This window comes from Protopterus annectens, chromosome 1.part1 (assembly GCF_019279795.1).
Source record: "Protopterus annectens isolate FY-2018-M chromosome 1.part1, PAN1.0, whole genome shotgun sequence".
In the NCBI taxonomy this organism is placed as follows: Eukaryota; Metazoa; Chordata; order Ceratodontiformes; family Protopteridae; genus Protopterus; species Protopterus annectens.
In genome coordinates, this window is record NC_056726.1 from 354,699,854 (window position 1) to 354,721,760 (window position 21,907).

The 21,907-nt window shown below is 43.1% G+C and overlaps 1 protein-coding gene across 1 annotated transcript in view; it reads left to right on the top strand.

Annotated features, from left to right (window-relative positions):
* UBR4 (ubiquitin protein ligase E3 component n-recognin 4) overlaps positions 1–21,907 on the top strand; it is a 3,959,899-nt gene that overhangs the window by 3,091,982 nt on the left and 846,010 nt on the right. Inside the window, 2 exon segments of the mRNA XM_044087073.1 lie at positions 9,294–9,419; positions 10,709–10,837. Coding sequence (XP_043943008.1) covers positions 9,294–9,419; positions 10,709–10,837 — 255 coding nt within the window.

A 21,907-nucleotide genomic window follows, 5' to 3' on the forward strand; every position in this document is an offset into this window, starting at 1 on the left:
CATGCCACACGAGTGGTCTCTCAAGCAGTCGGTAACGGAGGAGATTTTTCAGAAGTGGGGTCTTCCTTGCTGCGATCTTTTTGCAACACCTCAGAACAGCAAGTGCCTCGACTTTTTCACCATCTTTCCCCTTCCAGACCATCCCCCCAGAGATGCTCTAGTCCACGATTGGCCTCGGGGACTTCTATACGCTTTTCCCCCCTTTCCATTAATCACTCAGTTGATTCAGAAAGCTACCGCCTTGAGAGCCAGGATGATCCTCATTGCCCCTTATTGGCCTCGACAGATATGGTTCCCGTTCCTGCATCGTTACCTTTTGGAACAGCCTTGGCATCTGGACCCAGTGCCAGATCTTTTGGCCCACCAGTCAGGGCGGCTGCACCAATCCCTCAACCTCACAGCTTGGTTGCTCCACTTCCATACTTAGCCAGGCTTCCCCTGATTTCCAATTCTGTCTGTGATATTATTGTAGCTTCCCTTAAGTCCTCTACCAGAAGGATTTATACTAGTAAATGGAAGCGTTTTTCCTTCTGGGCAAGGGCTAGGAATATAGATCCCTTCACTGCTCCTATACAGTCAGTTCTAGATTTCCTAGCGGAAATTTTTCATTCAGGCTCTTCATCCTCCACTGTAAAGGTTCAGTTAGCGGCCATTTAAAATTTTCACATAGGCCTATTGGATTCCAGCATCATGTCCCACAAGCTTTGTAAAGCCTTCCTTAAGGGTATCTTTTTACTCAAACCCCCAATCAAAGACCCCCCACCACAGTGGGATTTAAATTTGATTTTAACATCCTTGATTCTTCCTCCCTTTGAACCTGCGGCTTCCTGTTCTTTAAAATTGCTCTCTTGGAAAACTCTCTTCCTAGCTGCCATAACTTCTGCTAGGACAGTATCGAAACTCCATGCCCTTTGCATTCATCCTCCTTATCTAGTTTTCCACAAAGACAGGGTTTCTCTCAGAACTAACCTGTCTTTTTTGCCCAAGGTGGCTTCTCAGGCAAATTTAAATCGATCTTCCAGTTTTCTTCCCTAATTATTCTAACAGGGCAGAGCAAAAACTGCATTATCTGGACATTCATAGTCAGCTCCGTTACTATCCTGACAGAACTAAACAAACTAGGAAATCTGATCAGCTTTTTCTGTCCTATGTGGAAGGTAAAAAGGGCCTTCCGGTATCCAAAGTAACCTTGTCTAGATGGCTGTCCTCTGTGATTACCTGTATCTATCAACTCAGAGGTAAAGAATTCCCTTCTAAGCCAAGAGCCCATTCAACCAGAGCTTTAGCTACATCAACAGCCTTTCAAGCTAGACTGCCAATGGATACTATTTGTGCTGCAGTCACATGGGCTTCTCCATATACCTTTATTACACACTACAAATTAGACATGGCCTCCAGAAACAGGGCAAATTTTGGTTCCACCGCTCTCAAGAGCCTGTTCCAATGAGCCACCCGGGATGAAGGTGCTAGGGACGTGGTCCCATCCAGCAAGTATGAAGGCGAGATTGACAACTTAACATTGAGAAGTTATATACCTACCATAACGTTCCATGTTAGTTGTCGTCTTCTCGCCTTCTTTCTTGCGTCCCACCCACCATTCCCCTAGCCTGGATAGACCGAAAGTATTTCCCTTTTTTATCAGGGTCTTCACCCTTCACAATTTGAAGCCTAAACTGGTTATCCTTGGGTAACTATAGCTTCAGGTAGTGGCACATGAGAGTTTTTCCCCCTTTCCTTCTCTCCCTTGGGTTGGGAGGCTAAAATTGCTATGATGTCCTTCAAGGATGCAACTGCAGTCCTGACATATGGGTTGTCCTGCCTCAGGCAGCCCTTCGGTCGGCCGGATTTCAAAGTCTGGGTCCGGCGTCGGCTGATGTCGCCCTTTCCCCGACGTCAGAGCGCTTGGGGTATAAAAAGCCAGCCAACGCCATCTTCTTCAGTCTTTCTTGCCGCGTGGCACCCGAAGCAGAAGCAGTTCGCAAGTGCCGGTTGACCAGCTCCTGTGTTTTCAGCTACTGAAGTCTTCAAAAAAGCTAAGTACCCCGTTGGGGACCTTTTCTTGCCTCAGCCGATGTCAGATAAAAGTGAAAAAGTTAATAATTGTTTAACTTGTGGGAAACAAATACCTCATAAGGATTTCCACTCTTACTGCCTACCTTGCCTAGGCCCAGAACACAACGTCTTGGCCTGTGCAGCTTGTGCCTCTTTCAATAAACGTACTCTTAGGCGTCGGTCTGAGTTTGCACGGGATTATTTTGGGGAAGATTTCTGTTCTATCATGCCGTCGGAGCTTCCGACAGTGCATTTACCTAAAAAACGGAAGGATAAGGACCGACACCCGTGGTCCGCGGTCTCGGCCGACACCACACTTAGGCCTACCGCGAGTGTCTCCGTCTCTTCTGAGCCGGTTTCGCAACTGCTACAGACTGATGATACCGCTCCACCGGTTACTTCGGTACCGAAGGCCAGCTCGGTGCCGGTTTCTGTGCTCCCCTCTGAGACCATAGCCCAGGATATTTCTGACACCATTTCAGTGGATAAGACTACTCCAGCACGTGGGGCTGCCAGGCCTCCAGTGTCTATGTCCATTAAGGCCTACACACGTGCTAAGGCTGCCAAACAGGCTAAGTCTCTCCCTCCAAGATCTGTTTCTCTGGGATCCACTTCTGGTTCTCAAATTTTAAGTTTAACTGAGGACCTTATTTCTTTGATTAGGGGTTCGCAGCCTCATCCTGATAGAGGCTCTCAGCCGCCTGCTGACAAGAGGCCTAGGGTTGAGCAGGTAGACTCCCAGTCCTTCGATGAGGCCTCAGGTGATTCTGCACATTCAGACTACCAGGAGGAGGCCTTCCCGGCCTACGAGGATTCTGATGTGGAGGAATCTATTCCCTCTGCTTCTCCTCCTGAGGAGTTTTCCTTTGGGGAAACGCTTCATTCCATGAGGGAACACTTCAAATGGCAAGGCCAAGAATACTCAGATTCTAGGAAAAGGTTAGGGGAATTTTTAAAGCTACCTCAGCATAGTCCCTTAGCTATTCCTCCAGTTTTAAATGTTTTAGATGATGTGTACTTAGAATCTAGTGTTACCCCTGAGTCACTCCCCCCTGCTCCTGTCAAGCCAGACAAGGTACTACAGGGTCCCAGACACACATCAATTTCTGTACAAGGGCCATACTGCTGACCCTGAAACTATTTCTCAGGGGCCTAAAGGGGTTTCCTCCACTACTGCTAAGAACCCACTCCCTTCGGAAAGAGATTATAGGGCTTTAGAAAGGTGGGGCAAGAAAGTATATACATCTTCCACCCTTTCTATGCGAGCATTAAATTGTCAATTCCATATGATTCAGTATCAGGAATACATGTTGGATGACTTGCAAAAGAAACTGGCTTCCCCTGAACCATTAGATAGAAAGGGGTTACAGGAATTGGTTCATAATAATAAGCAGGTTAGCAGCCATTTCCTTCAGTGTGGATATGATGCATTGGAAGCTTCATGTAGAGCAGCAATGACAGGTGCGGTCATACGCAGACATGCTTGGTTAAAGGAACAAACATTGCCAGACCATGTGAAAATTAAGCTTTTGGATGCACCACTAGAGAAACATAAGCTATTTGGTGCTACTGCACAAGAGGTTTTAAAGAAAATAGAGGAAAAGGCAAAATCAGTGCAAACAGTCAAAGATTTCCTCCAGGTACAGCCTCCAAGATTCAGCAGGAATTGGCCTTCTAAACATTGGTCCTTTCCTGACACAGACAAATTTCAGAAAGGCAAAAACAGACGTGGCAGAGGTAGAGGGCAAACTCAAGGCTCCTACAGAGGACGTCAGTGGCAGCCTCCGAACCAGAGAGGTGGGGCAGGACCTTCCACTGCTCCGCCAGGACAATCTCAATGACTTGACTTTGACTCCGCCATCCAGGGCTCAATTAGAAGCACCTTTGGGCGGAAAGTTAACTTTATTCTCAAAAAATTGGCACAATATTACAAAGGACAAATGGATACTGGAGATAATAGACAAAGGATACAGATTCCATTTTCATACACTGCCAACAAGACATGGCAGGCCAAACCTGCCACCAAATCAAAGGGCAGAGGCACTCAAACAAATAACAAATCTACTTCAAATAAGAGCAATAGAAAAGGTTCCTTCTGCAGAACAAGGACAAGGATTTTATTCAAGACTGTTCCTTGTTCCAAGAAAAGAAAAGCAATGGAGACCCATTTTGGACTTGTCCGCACTGAATTGAATACTTACCTTATTGTGCCAAAATTCAAAATGCTGACTTTACAGCAACTCCTTCCCATGCTGGGCAAGGGGTCTTGGTTGGTAACTGGACCTCAAGGAGGCATACCTGCATGTCCCAATCAGACAAAGTTGCAGAAGATACCTCAGATTTCTTGCAGGCTCAGAGCATTATCAATTCTCAGCATTGCCCTTTGGCTTATCTACTGCGCCCAGAGTGTTCACGAAATGCCTGGCATCAGTAATTGCACATTGCAGACTTCAGGGGATACAAATATATCCTTATCTGGACGACTGCCTTATACAAGCGGACAGCCAACATGCCTTGTTAAAAAACTTGGACTGTCATTCACCTACTGCAGGCCTTGGGATACACAGTCAGTATTCAGAAATCAAGTCTTGTACCATCCCAACAAATACCTTTCCTGGGTGCCACACTGGACACAAACACCCAGATGGCGTTTCTGACAAAAGAAAAACAAAAACAATTACCAGAATACTTCAGAAGATTGGCAACACACACCCAGATGACTGCAAGGAAAATCCTGCAGGCCCTGGGTTTCATGGCATCTTGCATTCTTCTGATTCCACATGCAAGGCTGCATATGAGGAAACTACAGTGGTACCTAAAATGTCTATGGTCTCGGCACAGCCACAGCCTGGAAACATTGATCCCACTCATTCCATGCCTTCAAAAGGAATTTCTGTGGTGGGCTCAAGCAAGCCAGAAAAACAAAGGTCTGCCTTTCAGCAAACCTCATACAAGTCAAACCATGACAACAGACGCCTCAGACCATGGATGGGGGGTGCACATGGAGGGCAGATGCATTCAAGGACAATGGACACAAAAAGAAAAGCACCTGCATATCAACCAAAAAGAAATGCTGGCAGTGATACGTGCAATCAAGGCCTTCGAAAAGTTCATGCATCAGGGACATCTACTTATAAAGACAGACAATACCACAGTTATGTGGTACATAAATAAGCAAGGAGGTACCCATTCCTACCCTCTTTGCAGACTGGCAATGAATCTCTGGGATATTTCCCTACAATTGAAAATAGAGCTACAATCCCAGTTTGTACCAGGGAAGGACAATGTTCTGGCGGACAGCCTAAGCAGAAACATCATGGATCCACACGAATGGATGTTGCATCCAGACATTTTCTTACAAATAGCTCAAGCATGGGGAAGGCCGGATATAGATCTTTTGCCTCCACTTCAATCACCATCTGAAAAGTTTTGCACAAGGACATACCATCCTCAAGCATGGAAGGCCCCTCCCAGACGTTCCACCCAGTCTAAGGGAACAAGCAGTACTAGAAGTATCAAAACTGCTAACAGTGCCATCCAGCCAGTCCCAGCAGACCAACTAGGATCCGAATCACTCCAAGTTCTTTTTGGTACCAAAAAAGACAGGACTGAGGCCAATAGATCTCAGCAGACTAAACAAGTCTATAAAAAGAACGAAGTTCCGGATGTTCACGCTACAGTCCATTCTACCCTTTCTGGGTCAGGACAATTGGATGTGCTCAGTAGACCTTCAGGATGCATACTATCACATCAAGATGCACAGGCGCTCCAGCAGGTTTCTCCGCTTCAGGCTGGGGGCCAGTCACTACAGTTCAGGGCCCTGCCCTTTGGTCTCACTACAGCCCCCCGAGTGTTCACCAAATGCATGGCAGTGGTTACGGCTCATCTGAGACGTCAAGGATTCCAGGTGTTTCCGTACTTAGACGACTGGCTCCTTACTGCCACCACCAGGCATCAGCTTCTTCTTGCCAGAGATTACACCATTCAAACTTGCAAAGGGCTAGGTATTTCCATAAATTTCGGAAAGTCTGCCTTGTCAGTCTATTACGTTCATAGGCGCCACCTTGGACACCATACATCTCTCAGCAAAATTAACCGAGCAAAGAGTTTTAGATATTCGAAATCATGTTCATATCCTCCTTCAGAGCAAAAGAATCCAGGCCGGGTTTTTTCTAAAATTGTTGGGTCTCATGGCGGCAGCCATCACGCTACTTCCCCTTGCTCTTCTCCCAGTGGTCCTTCCAACAGCTTTGTTTGACACACAAAATCATAATAACTGTATCTTGCAAGAAACATCTGTCTTGGTGGATGGTCTCCCCTCAACTCCTTCAGGGCAGACCATTCATTCCTTCCCCTCCGGTTGCCACGGTCACAACGGATGCTTCCCTGATCGGGTGTGTGGGGGGGCATTTTCAGGGCAGGACAGTCCAGGGCACATGGCAACCTTTCGAATGCCACCTGCACATAAATGTCCTGGAGATGAGAGCAGTGCTTTTGGCGTTGCAAGCCCTCCAAGACTCTCTTCCTTTAGGGACTATTGCAATTCAGACGGACAATATGTCCGTAGTGTGGTATATCAACAAGCAGGGCGGAACCAAGTCCTATCTGTCGAGAGGCACTCAGACTTTGGCAATGGACGATCTCTTCTCAGCGGTTTCTGATAGCAATGCATATCCCCGGGAAGTCCAACATCATAGCGGACAGGTTGAGCAGAGCTATTCTCATGCCACACGAGTGGTCTCTCAAGCAGTCGGTAACGGAGGAGATTTTTCAGAAGTGGGGTCTTCCTTGCTGCGATCTTTTTGCAACACCTCGGAACAGCAAGTGCCTCGACTTTTTCACCATCTTTCCCCTTCCAGGCCATCCCCCCCAGAGATGCTCTAGTCCACGATTGGCCTCGGGGACTTCTATACGCTTTTCCCCCCTTTCCATTAATCACTCAGTTGATTCAGAAAGCTACCTCTGAGAGCCAGGATGATCCTCATTGCCCTTATTGGCCTTGACAGATATGGTTCCCGCTCCTGCATCGCTACCGCTTGGAACAGCCTTGGCATCTGGACGAGTGCCAGATCTTTGGCCCACCAGTCAGGCTGCACCAATCCCTCAACCTCACAGCTTGGTTGCTCCACTTCCATTTCAGCCAGGCTTCCCCTGATTTCCAATTCTGTCCATGATATTATTGTAGCTTCCTTAAGTCCTCTACCAGAAGGATTTATACTAGTAAATGGAAGCGTTTTTCCTTCAAAGGGCTAGGAATATAGATCCCTTCACTGCTACTATACAGTCAGTTCTAGATTTCCTAGCGGACATTTTTCATTCATGCTCTTCATCCTCCACTGTAAAGGTTCAGTTAGCGGCCATTTCTAATTTTCACATAGGCCTATTGGATTCCAGCATCATGTCCCCACAAGCTTTGTAAAGCCTTCCATGGGTATCTTTACTCAAACCTAATCAAAGACCCCCACCACAGTGGGATTTAAATTTGATTTTAACATCCTTGATTCTTCCTCCCTTTGAACCTGCGGCTTCCTGTGCTTTAAAGTTGCTCTCTTGGAAAACTCTCTTCCTAGCTGCCATAACTTCTGCTAGGAGAGTATCGAAACTCCATGCCCTTTGCATTCATCCTCCTTATCTAGTTTTCCACAAAGACAGGGTTTCTCTCAGAACTAACCTGTCTTTTTTGCCCAAGGTGGCTTCTCAGGCAAATTTAAATCGATCTATCGATCTTCCAGTTTTCTTCCCTAATTATTCTAACAGGGCAGAGCAAAAACTGCATTATCTGGACATTCATAGTCATCTCCGTTACTATCTGGACAGAACTAAACAAACTAGGAAATCTGATCAGCTTTTTCTGTCCTATGTGGAAGGTAAAAAGGGCCTTCCGGTATCCAAAGTAACCTTGTCTAGATGGCTGTCCTCTGTGATTACCTGTATCTATCAACTCAGAGGTAAAGAATTCCCTTCTAAGCCAAGAGCCTATTCAACCAGAGCTTTAGCTACATCAACAGCCTTTCAAGCTAGATTGCCAATGGATACTATTTGTGCAGCAGCCACATGGGCTTCTCCATATACCTTTATTACACACTACAAATTAGACATGGCCTTCAGAAACAGGGCAAATTTTGGTTCCACCGCTCTCAAGAGCTTGTTCCAATGAGCCACCCGGGATGAAGGTGCTAGGGACGTGGTCCCATCCAGCAAGAATGAAGGCGAGATTGACAACTTAACATTGAGAAGTTATATACCTACCATAACGTTCCATGTTAGTTGTCTTCTCGCCTTCTTTCTTGCGTCCCATCCGCCATCCCCCTAGCCTGGATAGACCGAAAGGATTTCCCTTTTTTATCAGGGTCTTCACCCTTCACAATTTGAAGCCTAAACTGGTTATCCTTGGGTAACTATAGCTTCAGGTAGTGGCACATGAGAGTTTTCCCCCCTTTCCTTCTCTCCCTTGGGTTGGGAGGCTAAAATTGCTATGTTCTCAGCTACCAAATGAGATCTGGGTAGTTAGCGCCTAGCATCATGGGATATAGGGTTGCCTCGAGCCGGTAAAAATTAGCTCTCGAGCTTTAGTATAGGCCAAGTCTGAGCCGAGGATTGGCTCTGAACCCATCCAGCAAGAAAGAAGGCGAGAAAAAGACGACTAACATGGAACATTATGGTAGGTACATAACTTCTCATTTTGTTTTGAGCCCATCGATATTTTCAGTTTTTGGATTTAATGTTGTTCAAGCATGTAATTAGTTCAGATTTGTTACTCGTATGCAGTTTTCCTTAATGGATTGTGTTTGATTTTCTCAAAGAAATCTACCATCTGTATTGTCGGAATGGTGTAATTAGTGCACTTTCTCGTTAAACATAAATGTACACCATGTATATAATTTGGGTGCATAGAATGCATGTGTATAATAAATATATATGGAAAAACAAAATTGGCAGTAAAAATCTGTTAAATGTTAGTAACTAAATGAATAACTTTTGTATTTGAGCAGTGCAGTTTGAACCTGAATAAACTAGAAAGCAAAGATAGTCTAAACAGTATGCAGCTGTTATTTCTGAATCTCTCATGTCCACTTACCATACTTGGCATTTACATTCATAGTAAACCTTGTAGTTACTACATTTAAATAAAATGTGTTGCTTGTTTGAGTTGATAGACCAATAGTTTAAAAAATGGCTTGCAATTTAAAATTGTGGCTTAAGTATTTGTCATACTGACATGCTTTTGTTTTCTTTTTAAGGCTGTAACCAACATTAATACCCTCCTGGACAAGGCCGATCGTGTGTATCATCAGCTGATGGGACATCGTCCTCAACTGGAGACGTTGCTTTGCAAAGTAAATGAAGCTGCTCCTGAAAAACCACAGGTAAAAGTGAAGTGAATGTGAAAGAGCTTTTTATTTTGAGTATGATATTGCCTGGTTTTCTTAAGGGCAGAGTTTCCTGTCCATACTGTTACAGGTGACATTGTGGTATATTTAACATTTGAAGTCCCTTTTGCATAGATATGCATTTTGTAAGGTACAGCATCACATTTCACATCTGAAATTGTTTTTTATTACTTTAGACTGTGTGCTGTGTACAAAGCATTTTACGTTTGTTGGGCTCTGACGATATCTGCTCTGAGTTTGTTCACACTGTTTTTATTATTCCTGTGTCAGTTGTTCATTATTTCACTCTGTCAGCCAGGTACAATCTTTTATGCCCAACTACCAGTTTTCACTTGTGACCATGGTGCTCTGTTATGTTGCCAGATCTCACAGCAGTCAAGATTTGATAGCGGCATCAAGCACAGATTTGTGGGCTTTCATCTCTTGCATAGCTCTCACTGCATTCAGTATCTCATCAAGCTATAATAAGTAAACACAGTTTCAAATACTGTATAGTGACTGTTACAAAATGAAATTAGGAAGTAAAAATGGTCTGTAATGAAATTGGCAGTTTTCTTTAATCTATTAATATGTTGCATTCTGCCTTTTGTCTTCTTTATCTTTTCAGTCCAGCTGCATGTATAACTACTTCTCCTCAGTGTACAAATTTGTTAACTGCTGAGTTGTGTTTGAGCTGATTTAGGATTCTGTATAATACTGCCACTGCTTCAAATAAATATAAATACAAATATACAAATTTGTGCATATTTATATCTATACATAGATATAGGTATATGTGCTTCATTAGAGCAGATTTGTTCATTTCAATATTTTTGTGTTCATATTTACTTGCATATTTATATTTTCAAATTTTGTCAACAGTTTTACTGAAAAACAGTCGCTCTTTGTTGATACATATCTAATACTGCATGTTTATTGTTTGTTTTAAGGCCATGCTTTGCTTTCTACCTGTATTTCTCTGTGTTGGAACCTTTCTGCCCAGTCCTTAACTATAAGGTGACATTTAACCTAGCAGAAATCTCTCATTCAACAAAACAGATTAAAACATGCAGATTCAGTTATCCACACACATGTATGCATAGTTAAAGCCCATGTCCAAGTTGATTTTGCAACAGGACTGTCATGTTTGCATCACTAGTTCTAGTCATGACAGATCATTGCAGATTTGATAGCAAAAGGTATGGTGACTGTAATTGCCATGTTGTGTTTATTTCCACAACTCATCATTGACCTTTCCAGTTCAAAATCATGTTTGTTTTCTACAGGAGGATTCCAGTGGTGGATCTGGTGTCAGCTCTACTTCAGCTAGTGTGCACCGGTACATTCTTCAGTTGGCCCAAGTATACTGTGGCGATTGCAAAAACTCCTTTGATGAGCTGTCAAAAATCATACAGGTAAGAAAACATGATTCTGCTACAGAATATAATGGTCATTGTTTTCAGAAAGTTGCTAGTGCACAGTTCTCCTTTACCTCAAAAAAATCTGTTCTGTAGTTGTTTCCTGTAGGTATGAATTAAAATTACCATAACATAATGTAGTTCATCTATTGCATTTGCTTGTTGGGAGAAGGTGAGCATAATGTAGTCTTCCAATTAAGTGCATTTCCATCCATAATTTCTTTCCTTATTTTTTGCACATGGGATTGGGGTGTCACATCAGTATTGACAATCATGTAGAGCCAGTGTTTAGACCAGCAAATGGCTAGTCCTGCCGCTGCTGTGCATTGCCGGCTCACAACAAGAGCTTCTCTGGTTTGATTTTCAGCTGGGGTGCCTTCTGTGCAAAGTCTGCGTGTCTTACGTGTGTTTGTGTGTGTTTCCACCAGGTGCTCCGGTTTCCTCCCACATTACAAAGACTTGCATCTGGAGTGTTTCTTCCCAGGCCTCCACTGAAAATTGGCTCGTTTCAAGTCAGACTTTCCCAGTAAACAAATGTTAAATAAACAAGTAAATAACACCCACACAAACTAGGAGAAGACATGTAGATTCTGTACAGAAGGCACCCCAGCCAAGACTCAAACCCAAGAACCTTTTGCTGTGAGGCAGCAATGCTAACTGCTGTACCACCCCAAAGTGCATTTGACATTTGTTTGTTCATATTTACCATCTGGGAAAGTCCAGCCTGGAGATGGGGAGAAAAAAGATTTCCAAACTTAAACAGTTGATAATTTTAAGAGAGTAGCGATAAGCCAGATATATATGCACATTAGAAGGTAAAAAAAAAATCTAAGCTAAACAAGGAATAGTATATGTAGAGTAAGTAGTTGTAGGATAGTTCTTCTCTAAAACCTTTGTCAGTACCGTAGTTAAAGTTTATTATTGGATGTGGTGTGTGAAGCTAGTGATTGATTATATGGAGTTAGTTACAGGTGTAGTTAATAGTAAAACATGAAATGACATTTCTAAATAAAGCAAACAAGCAGAAAAAATAGATGCTGGAGCGATGCTAGGCTGCAGAACACAAAACACATCCAATGTATGGCAGAAAATCAGTTTATTCCAAAAAGAGAGGTAAGCGCTTTCACCCGGAAGGGCTTCATCAGACCATATTCATCCTCCAATTTCAAAAAGCTTAAATAGTAGTACTGGCAATGAGCGTCCAACTGAATAAGTAATTACATCCTTTTAAAAGTTTCTTTCAAAACACCCTCTGGACTTGTTAAAAGGCAAGTAAGTATACACACACACACTTGTCCAGTATTGTGGCATAGTAACACATAATTCAAATGATGGGTGTCATGCCATGATGTAGAGACAGGAATGTTGTTTGTACTTCCATGTATCCTTATACAACTGTTACCCCAGTATTTATATATTTTTTATTCTCTATACTACGAGTATGATTTACTATGTCGCAATACCTGGACAAGAGTGTGTGTATACTTACTTGCCTTTTAATAAGTCCAGAGGGTGTTTTGAAAGAAACTTTTAAAGGGTGTAATTACTTATAGAGTTGGACGCTCATAGCATAATTCAGTGTGTTGGGAATAGCCCTCACCCATTGTCTGACTAAAGACAAGCTTGCACCATGGACTGTATTTAAATGCACTGGTTTTAGTGAATGCCTTTACCTGAAGAAGTCTCACTACCAGATGGGACAAAAAGCGCTTTGTGTTCACAGTTTTATCTACTTCAATATATTCTGTATTTTTTATTATTTTTGTTTGTGCTATATTAAAGAAAAGGAACTACAGTACTTGGAGTGGACTTGCCTTCTTCCGCAAGTGTCTTGGATTGTTGTTTGGTCTCCTACTTTTCCTCATAAGTTTTCAGTTAAATACACATTTTCCTGTGAAATATAATTTTATCTTATCTAACCCAGTTATTTTATCTTGAGGGGATAAGTAAATTCTTTCTTGAGTTTCTACTGCTAAATTCACATCTTCCATGCAAAGTAATCTACCCACTTTTATTGTACTTCTCCTATAGCAAGAATATATTATGGGGCTTATAAGAAAATCTGGCTCCAGTCCCCACCAATAAATAATCTCTTCTGAAAGTTTTTCTTACAAATTTGTCATGAGCATCACAATAGCTTTACCTGTGATATAATTACATGTCAGTGTGATCCACCAACCCTGTCAATCGCCCCTTACTACCTGAAGTCTGCCATTGTCTCCCCCCTCCACCATGTATCACTTTTGGAACCCCTCCTATATGCATTTCAGTGTTACTTTCCATTTCCTCTGTCCCTGATATTCTGAATGCCTGTCCTGAGTTCCTTGTTATATTCAAATACTCGTTTCTGTCCAAGTTCTTCATCTGTAACATTTTATATTTGCACCCAACAAAGGAATCACACTCCATATTTTGATAAACTTCCATTAACTCTCTGTGCACCTGATATTACTACAGCTTAGTGCAAACATTTGTTGAAATTGTCCACATGTTATAATCAATGCTGCTTCCCGCATTTTATCCCAGTGTTTAATCTGAGGCTACCTATAACATACAATTTGTAAGGTGAGCAGTCTCATTACTTCCTTTAAACTGCAAACCTAATTGGGCAAAAACTTTTCTACTGGATCTTATCTTTTCTGTGGCCCAGTTTCAGGCTCCTTTAATGCTTTCATGTAGCTTGTGAAGCTGTATATCAAGCCTTTCCCCAGAAAATTAAACAGGGATGTTGATCCATTAAAGCCTGAACCTCCCAAGCTAACCTCTTCCATCTGACCTTTAGGTTTGCTGCATACCAAATGCAAAAAAGGTTGTAAAGTAATCAGATGCAAATAAATAAGTGAAAATACCTTGTGGTTGTTGCCACAGTCAGCAGCTGGGGAGTTCAGACTGTGTACATGTCAGACAGAGCCCCTCACTGCTTCTCTTCAAGAGAAATCGTGACGAGTGGATGGGAGATCGTAGGTTTACCCCGGGGATCACTTCAGCGTCACTGCTAGACAGAAGCACAGTAAACTAACCTTAAAAGGGTATAGTAAACTCATTTAAAAGGGTGGCGAAAGCCAAACACACTCTGGGAGGCTTGTAAATGCCTTAGGGCAGATAGCCTAGTATCAACCTATGAACCTACATATATCTGTGAGCATGCATAATCCCTCTATATGTCCTGATTGAAATCACGTTTGCAGTATTGCAAACAGATGAATGTTCGCCTCTGACATCTGGCCATGGTACTAAAGCCTAAACCTTCTATAAGCTATTCATGTAACATATGTCCTTACTCAATGAGACATGCAACAAAGTTCATCCCTGTCCATATTCAAACCCAGTTTAGATCTATAGATGGGAAACAGAAACTTTACCCCAGGACTGCCCCCTGTACTACTAATGGACATATACAGCTCCTAAACGCTTTATCCCTTGCATGGGGGGGGGGGTCCTCCTCAAATTATCTACGGTATGATCCTAGTTATTCTCATTAGGGATAGTATATAATTATTGACCATGGGAATGGGCAAGGCCTGTCTGTAGCCAAATGAGATGGGTTATTTCAAGCACAGTAAGGGAAACTGGCTAGGCATAAAATGACCCACAAGGGCAGCTAGCCCATTACTTACCTATGAACCTTTCAGCATAGGGGTACATAAGGGGACATATTACCATAAATCCCCAAAATGTGTGTCTTGCCACCAGCCTGAATAGTTTCACACCTGTCGGTGGTCTTAGCTTTGCATGGTCATTTGTACTGTAAGCCTTCTCTGATTAAAATAAGTGTTCCACTGGGGGACTTTCCTTTCTGGTTTATGCTGTTTTTCTGTGGTTTTGTTAGATGTCACCTAGGAGGGGTAAGCGTGAGTGTGGGTAATTAGATATCCTATAAAAACCTTCATTCCCAATGCCTTTTTTGTTTAGATGCAGAGCATTACTACAACTTTTGTTTAATATGACAGTTGTTCATACCCAAGACCTTGCAATCCCTTTTATCATAGGTGTGTACTAGGCTAATGGCCTTGGAGCCTTTACAAGCTTAGCCATAGGATTACCCTGTCATAGTGCCACCTGACCTTAGTTCCCAGTGCCCCTGTCGAGTAGAGCCACTGGAGTTAATTTCGGGGTGAGTTTTCTGTTTCCCATCCACTCATCAAGATTTCTCTTGAAGATGGTCAGTGAGGTGCACTCTGCTTGACATGTAAGGGAAGTCTGTTCATAGCGTGGGCAGTCTCTGAGTTATGAACCTGTACCTCCAGCATGTTCTGTTAATTGTAGTAATGAGGTTGAGGTCTCTGGAGCATGTGGTGCAGAGGGATTGGGATTTCTTTAGATATAACATTTCTGACAGAGCTGGGTCAGACATGGCTTTGTAAGTCAAGCAGAGATCGCCTCTAAGTAGGCGATATGAGTCAGAGAATAGTTGGAGTTTTTTTGAGTCTGTCCATATAGGATTAGTGTTTAAAGCCTAGGATCCTCTTTGTGAGGTACATTTGGTGCCTCTTCCATTGTTGCAAGTGTCTAGTGGTCCTTTAACTTTCCTGGAAACTCAATGCCTGAAGTGGTTGGCCCAGTCTAAGGTGGCAGACCCCTGCACTCCTGACATACCACCTGCTCCAATGAAAAAACTTGAGGCATAGGCCTGATAATCAGTCTGGCCCAGTCAGACTCTGATGTATTCAGTAACGTTTTCCCACCCACTGTACATCCAACTCTTCTTCAGACACCCTCTGCTGTGAACCCCATTGGCGGCAGTTATGTCATCGGAGGATTACATGTCTGTGGTGGCTGCTTCTGCTACAGAGAAGGAGGAACTGCAGATTATCTCAGAGGACCCTGAAGGTATCCCTCAGATTTTAGAATGGTAAGATATCCCAGGTTCACTGATATAGGTACATTAGGAGTTTCCACACTTGATCCATGCAGACATCACCCCTAAAGGGAAAAAAGAAACAGAAGACCAAGCATGTCCCTTCCCCCAGCTTTCTATGGAGAAGGAATGGATGGACTTTTCTGAGGATGCAGAGACAGCCTCGGACTCGAAAATCATTCATTAACATACTACTGATTCTCTCACCGGATCAGATTACCTTAGGTGGAGTCCGTCTCCCTTCATTCTCCTGCAGAAGAGGCATCTTTCAGAGACACCGTTATGAATATTATGAAACATTTTGAGTGGGAGTTGAAGCACATATCTGATAGCCTAAAAGATATTAGTTTTGTTTTATTTTCAGAAGTGAGCATATCATCACATTATCCTGTCCCTCCATTCCTGGAGGCCTTTCTTGATGCTTTTGCATATATGTCTTCTGCTCCAGACTGTCAGCCTTCAGTCCTGAGAGGCCTTACAGATTTTACAGAATTACAGTTTTTGTTCAAGAATCCTGTATTTAATCCTACAATTGTGTCAATGATGTCTATGATGTAAACTGTTTGCAACTAAAGTGGCATAATTTTGTATGGTTTTCATTTATTTAAATGTAAGATTGCCTTTGTCATATGTGAACATTTATTAAAGATGTTTGGAGAAAAAAGAATGCATTATTTAATCCTTCTGCTGTCTCCTTAGCCATGGCTAAGCCTTCTGCAGTAATGCCAATGCCTTACCCTCTTTCCAAATGCCTTTCTAGTATCTTTGGACTTAAAGCATGTGTACCTGCATGTTCCCATACACCCGTCTTACAGGAAATTTCTGAGATTCTTTACTGGCTCATCTCATTTTCTGTTTTCTGCTTTCTGCTTTGTCCTTTGGGCTTTCTATGGCCCACAGTTTTCACAAAGTGCCTGGCTCCAGTTGCAGCATTTTGCAGGACTCTGTGAATACAAATATTCCCCTAACTAGACTATTTGCTTATCCAGACCTTATCCCCTCAGACCCTATTGCTGCACCTCACGTTCACTCTTCACATCCTCCTGCAACTGATATTTACAGTCATTTCCATAAAGTCTTCCTTTTATCCCATTCAGGACCTAGTTTTCCTGGGTTGCATATTAGACACAAAGAACATGCAGGCTGCCTTGCACCAGGATAAGTTGCAGAGTTTTAACAAGCTTACTTCATATCCCTCTTACCTCTCCAGGCTTGTTCTGCAAGGATATTCTCAGAACACTAGGTTACATGGCAGCAACCATTCCTCTCTTTCTACATGCTAGGCTGCATATCTGGAAAATACAGTGATACCTGAAAAATATGTGGTTCTAACACGCACACCCTCTGGACTGTGAGATCTCTGTAATAACTTTTTTTTAATAGGGGGGTTCTTTGGTGGGTGATGCAGGTGAAACTCAAGCTAGGCCTGGCCTTCAAGGTGCAGACTCTGAGTCAAGTGTCACACAAAGATGCCTCTTACAGGGGTTGGGAGGCACAGATGGTTGTTGGCAAACTGACCTTAAGGCAGAACACATCAACCTGAAAAAGAAGTGGATACTCATTTAGGCCCTGTAGATCTTCTCTCATCAAGGGAAACCCGGAGTTCTCAGAGTATTCACAGACAACACAACAATCATGCGATACGTAAATAACCAAGGAGGGGAAGATCCTACCAGTTTTGCATACTGGCTCAGATTGCTTGGGACCTGGCTGTCAAAGCAAACATGTCCCTTCAAGCAGTTTACTTTCCCTCCCAGTAAATACACTGGCAAACTCCCTCAGCAGGTCCATCAAAGCCCCCCCAACACACACACACACACACACACACACACACACACTTGGATGCTCGGCATAGTCCTTTGCTGAGAGACACCACAGATGGACTTATTTGTCTCAGAGAGCAACAAACAGCTCCCCGTTTTCTGCACAAGGATTCCTTGTCCTCAGGCATGGAGGACAGATGGCTGGTCTTTCCTAGTGGATGAGAAAGTTTCTTTATGCATTTTCTCTACTTTGTCAGCTACCAAAAGTCTTGCCAAAACAAAAAAAAAAAAAACAAATTCATCTGATGACTTCTTTTGGCCAAGGCAGCAAGGGGCAATCAGTACAAGTTACCCCACAAAGTGGGCCTACTCAACAGAAGGGTGCATTGCTTCACCCCAGCCTAACACTGTGGTCGATAAGATTCTGATCCCCTCCAGGTACCCAGTTTTTTAAGGACATACTTCAGGTTCCCCAGGAAGCAAGGAAGGCCCACTGCTCAAGAATCCTTCCTAGCCAGATGGAAGAGATTTTCATTCTGGTGCCAAGCTAAAGATCTGGATCTCATAAAATGTGAGGTTCCTCCTTTTTTTAATCTTATCTTATTTGTGTTAGCTCATGAAAGGCTTTTGGGCATATTCATCCATTAAAATCATCTTTCAGCCGTCTCAGCCTGTCTTTCCATTAATCATTATATTATGTTGGGCGGAGCAGTGTTTAACGTTGTTGCCTCACAGCAAGAGGTTCTCCGATTCAATTCTTGGCTGTGGTGCCATCTTTGTGGAGTCTGCATATCCTCCCTGCATTTACGTGGGTCTCCTCCTGGTGCTTGTTTCCTCTTGCATTCCAAAGACATGAGTCTGGAGTGTTTCTTCATGGGCCTCCACTGAAACTGGGCTGTGTCCCAGTCGGACTTTCCTGGTAAACAATAAATAAATAAAATGCCCATGTTTGAGCTCAAACAGTTTTTAAAGGGGGTCCTGCAGTTAAACCCTCTGAGATATGCCTTCTCTTTGGGATCCAAACTATTTACTGGAAAAACTTAGTCTACCTCCCTATGAGTCAGTTGCTTCCTTCTCTTTTAAATTCTGTAGCTGGAAAACAATTTTGTTGATAGCTCTCACTTCTGCTAGACCAGTCTTAGAGCTTCAGACACTCATGACTTTGCAGCCCTTCCTTAGCTTCCATAGTGACATTGCCCCTGAGGGTTAGTCCCTCTTACATGCCTAAAGTGCTAAACAAGATATCCCTCAATCAGGCCATCAACCTACCTACTTTCTTTCCCAACTCTCAGAACAGGGAATAGAGAATTTGTGCATTCCTTGGATGTACATGGATATTTCAGATTTTACCTGGGCAAGACTATGGCTAGTCACAAATCAACCAATTGTTTGACTGGCCAAGTTTAGAGTCCATGAAAGAAACAGTGCCCCCTTTTCATATGTATCTTTACTTTTTCTCTGCTGGCCTGGCTAGCAGACTTCTGGACCTTGAGAGAGACCCTTCTTATTTCCTGCTTTTCCCCTCCTAGCTGCTTTTTTCTTCTCATATAGCTTCAGGCCGCTGGCTTGAAGATAATCTGAGGAATTACACTCAAGTGCCCACTTATGTATCCCTACACTCACAAGCTGAGATCATACGTCATATGAATTGCTTATGGAAAGTTCAAGCTTAGGTACCTAGGACAGACATCAGTGGTGAAAACCCATCTGTTCGGAATACTGAAACATGACCAGTAGGACTTGTACTATTATAGTAAGTTCTTTCACAGTGTATTTTATTTCTTAATTAGCTGGGCATGCTGGTCGATTGACCCTTTACAGTCACAAACTGGGTTCAGCGCAAGTCCTACAGTAAGCTGTATTCCATACACACAACGAGTACTCATACAGTGACATCCTAGTAGTTCAGCAGTGAGTGAATAAAAATAACCATAACACCTCATTGAGACTTTCAGACTTGCACATGGATTGGAAAAGAAATTGTCCAGGCTCCTGGACTTGCTGTTCTGGAGGAAAACTCTGTCATCTGTTTCAGAAAGTTAAATGATCTTCTGGTGCATCTTGCATGTGTGAGGGCCAGGAGCACATTCATGATCAACATACTTGTGTGGGTATGTGGCCTACTCACTTATTTATTTATTTAATTTTACATTTGTTAACCAGGAAAATCCAGCTGGGCTGGGTCCATTTTCAGTGATGGCCCAGGGAGAAAAGCTCCGAACATGTAAGACTAGTAACCGTTACAAAACATATTACATTAACAAGTAACAAATATGACATGAAAGCAATAAAAAAGTTATGCATACAGATTCTAATTTAGGTTAGAGTATAACAGTTAAGTTTTTTACTAAAATGCTTACTATGAGAAGACTAGTCAAATAATTTACGTGATAGGGCATGTCGACATCTTCTAAAGTGATTAGCTTAGACTGAGATAGTTGACATAGTAAGATAAGGTGTAAGAAACGTTAATGCATATGGTTTGAAGTAGGTTCACTTTTGGTTAGAGAAGTCCAGTTACAGGAAGGAGGTGAATTAAGTTATACATGGGAGATCCAAGTTTCCAATTGTCCCTAGACGTTCTTGTATGGAATGTAATTCACTCTGAGGGTCAAGCCTGACAACTTGGCTATTTCCCAAGTCTGCACTGCTAACCTAAATAGTGCATAAGAATGGGTACCCCCCCCAGCTTGTTGATGTATCACATGTTCATAGGTAGGTACTAGGCTTTTGGCCCTAGGGGCCTATGCAAGCCTAGCCAAAAAGGTACCCTGGCTTTCACCACCCAAGAAAATAATTTTCCTGTGCCCCTGTCAAGCAGAGCCACAGAAGTGATCCCTGGGGTGAATTTCCTATTTCTCATCCAATCATCAAGATTTTTCTTGAGTGCTAATGAGAAACTCTGACATAGATAGGTAGTCTGTTCCAGTGTATGGGAAGTCACTGGGACAGGAATCTATTCGTCCAGCGTGTTCTGTTTATTGTGGTGACAAGGTTTAGGTCCCTAGAGGATGTAGCTCGGAGGGATTGGGGTTTCTTTAAGTGGAGCATGTCCATCAGCTCTGGGTTTGACATAGCTTTGTATGTTAGGCAGATATCGACTCTGAGTAGGCAATATGAGATGGAGAAAGCTGGAGTTTTTTGAGAAGATCTGCATAGGGCATCCATTTGAGGCCAGTAATCCTCTTTGTGAGGTATTTCTGCAGTCTTTCCAGTTGTTTTTATCTTGTGAGGTACATAACAAAAGGGGCGTTGTACTCTGTAATGGGTCTAATGAGTGATGAGTAGAGGGGAACAATGAGCTCTCTTTTTCTGGATGAGAAACCTTTTGTGATGAGGTGGGCCACATAGAAGGATTTCCTAACCACTGTGACAATGTGATCATCAAAGGAGCGACTATTGTCTACCTGTGTACCAAGGTCTCATCACACTTTCGCTGTTAAGTAGACTACCACCTATGTGGTAGTTCATGGTTACAGAGTTTTTACCAAAAGGAATGACAATGCACTTTATGGCATTGAGCTTGAGGCCATGGCTTTCACACCAGGCATCTGTCTCAGTGAGGCCCTTTTGTAGGATGTCCACATCGTTAAGAGTTTCGATTATGGTGCCTAGTTTGCAGTCATCTGCGAACTTAGTTAGCCAAAGACCTTCTGTGTTAGCCTGTACTTCAGAGAAGTAGATAGCAAACAGGAGGGAACCCGGGACTGAACCCTGCGGTACTCCACTTGTCACTGGACTGACGTCTGATTTGGAGTCTGCTAATTTCACAGTGTGGGTTCTGTTAGTAAGCCAGTTGGCAACCCATCTTGTGACATGGGGATTTATACCTAGTTTAGTGAGTTTATCTATAATTCCAAAGTGGGGGGATGGAATCGACCGACTTGGCAAAATCTAGATAGGCTGTGTGAACCACCTTACCCTCATCTATGGCTTTGGTGACTGCTTCAAAGAAGTCTATCAGGTTTAGGAGACATGATCTGCCTTTTACAAACCCGAACTGTGTGGGGTCCAGAGGTTTGAGATCTCCATTGTCTTTGTTTGAGTTCCATGATGATACTTTCCATGGCCTTGCAGACCAGGCTCGTCAGGCTAACAGGATGATAGTTCTCTGGGTCTGTCATGGCTCCCCCTTTGTGGAGTGGGATAACCATCATGGTGCACCATTCAATGGGCACAAAGCCTGAGTGAGGCTATGACTGAACATGGTACTTAGGTGGGATGTCAGTTCATTCTGTAGTTCGTGTAGAAGGTAACCTGGGATGTTGTCAGGTCACATGGATACCGTCTTCATGGCTTTGGCGAGTGAGGTTTTTACCTGTGCAGCCATAGTTACTGGAACTTTTCCTTCTTCCGATATAGAGATGGGCCCTTTGGGGAGTGAGAAGGGGGGTAAAGTTAGCACTAAACCTGTCTGCCAGGATGTTGGCAGTATCATTTGGTTCT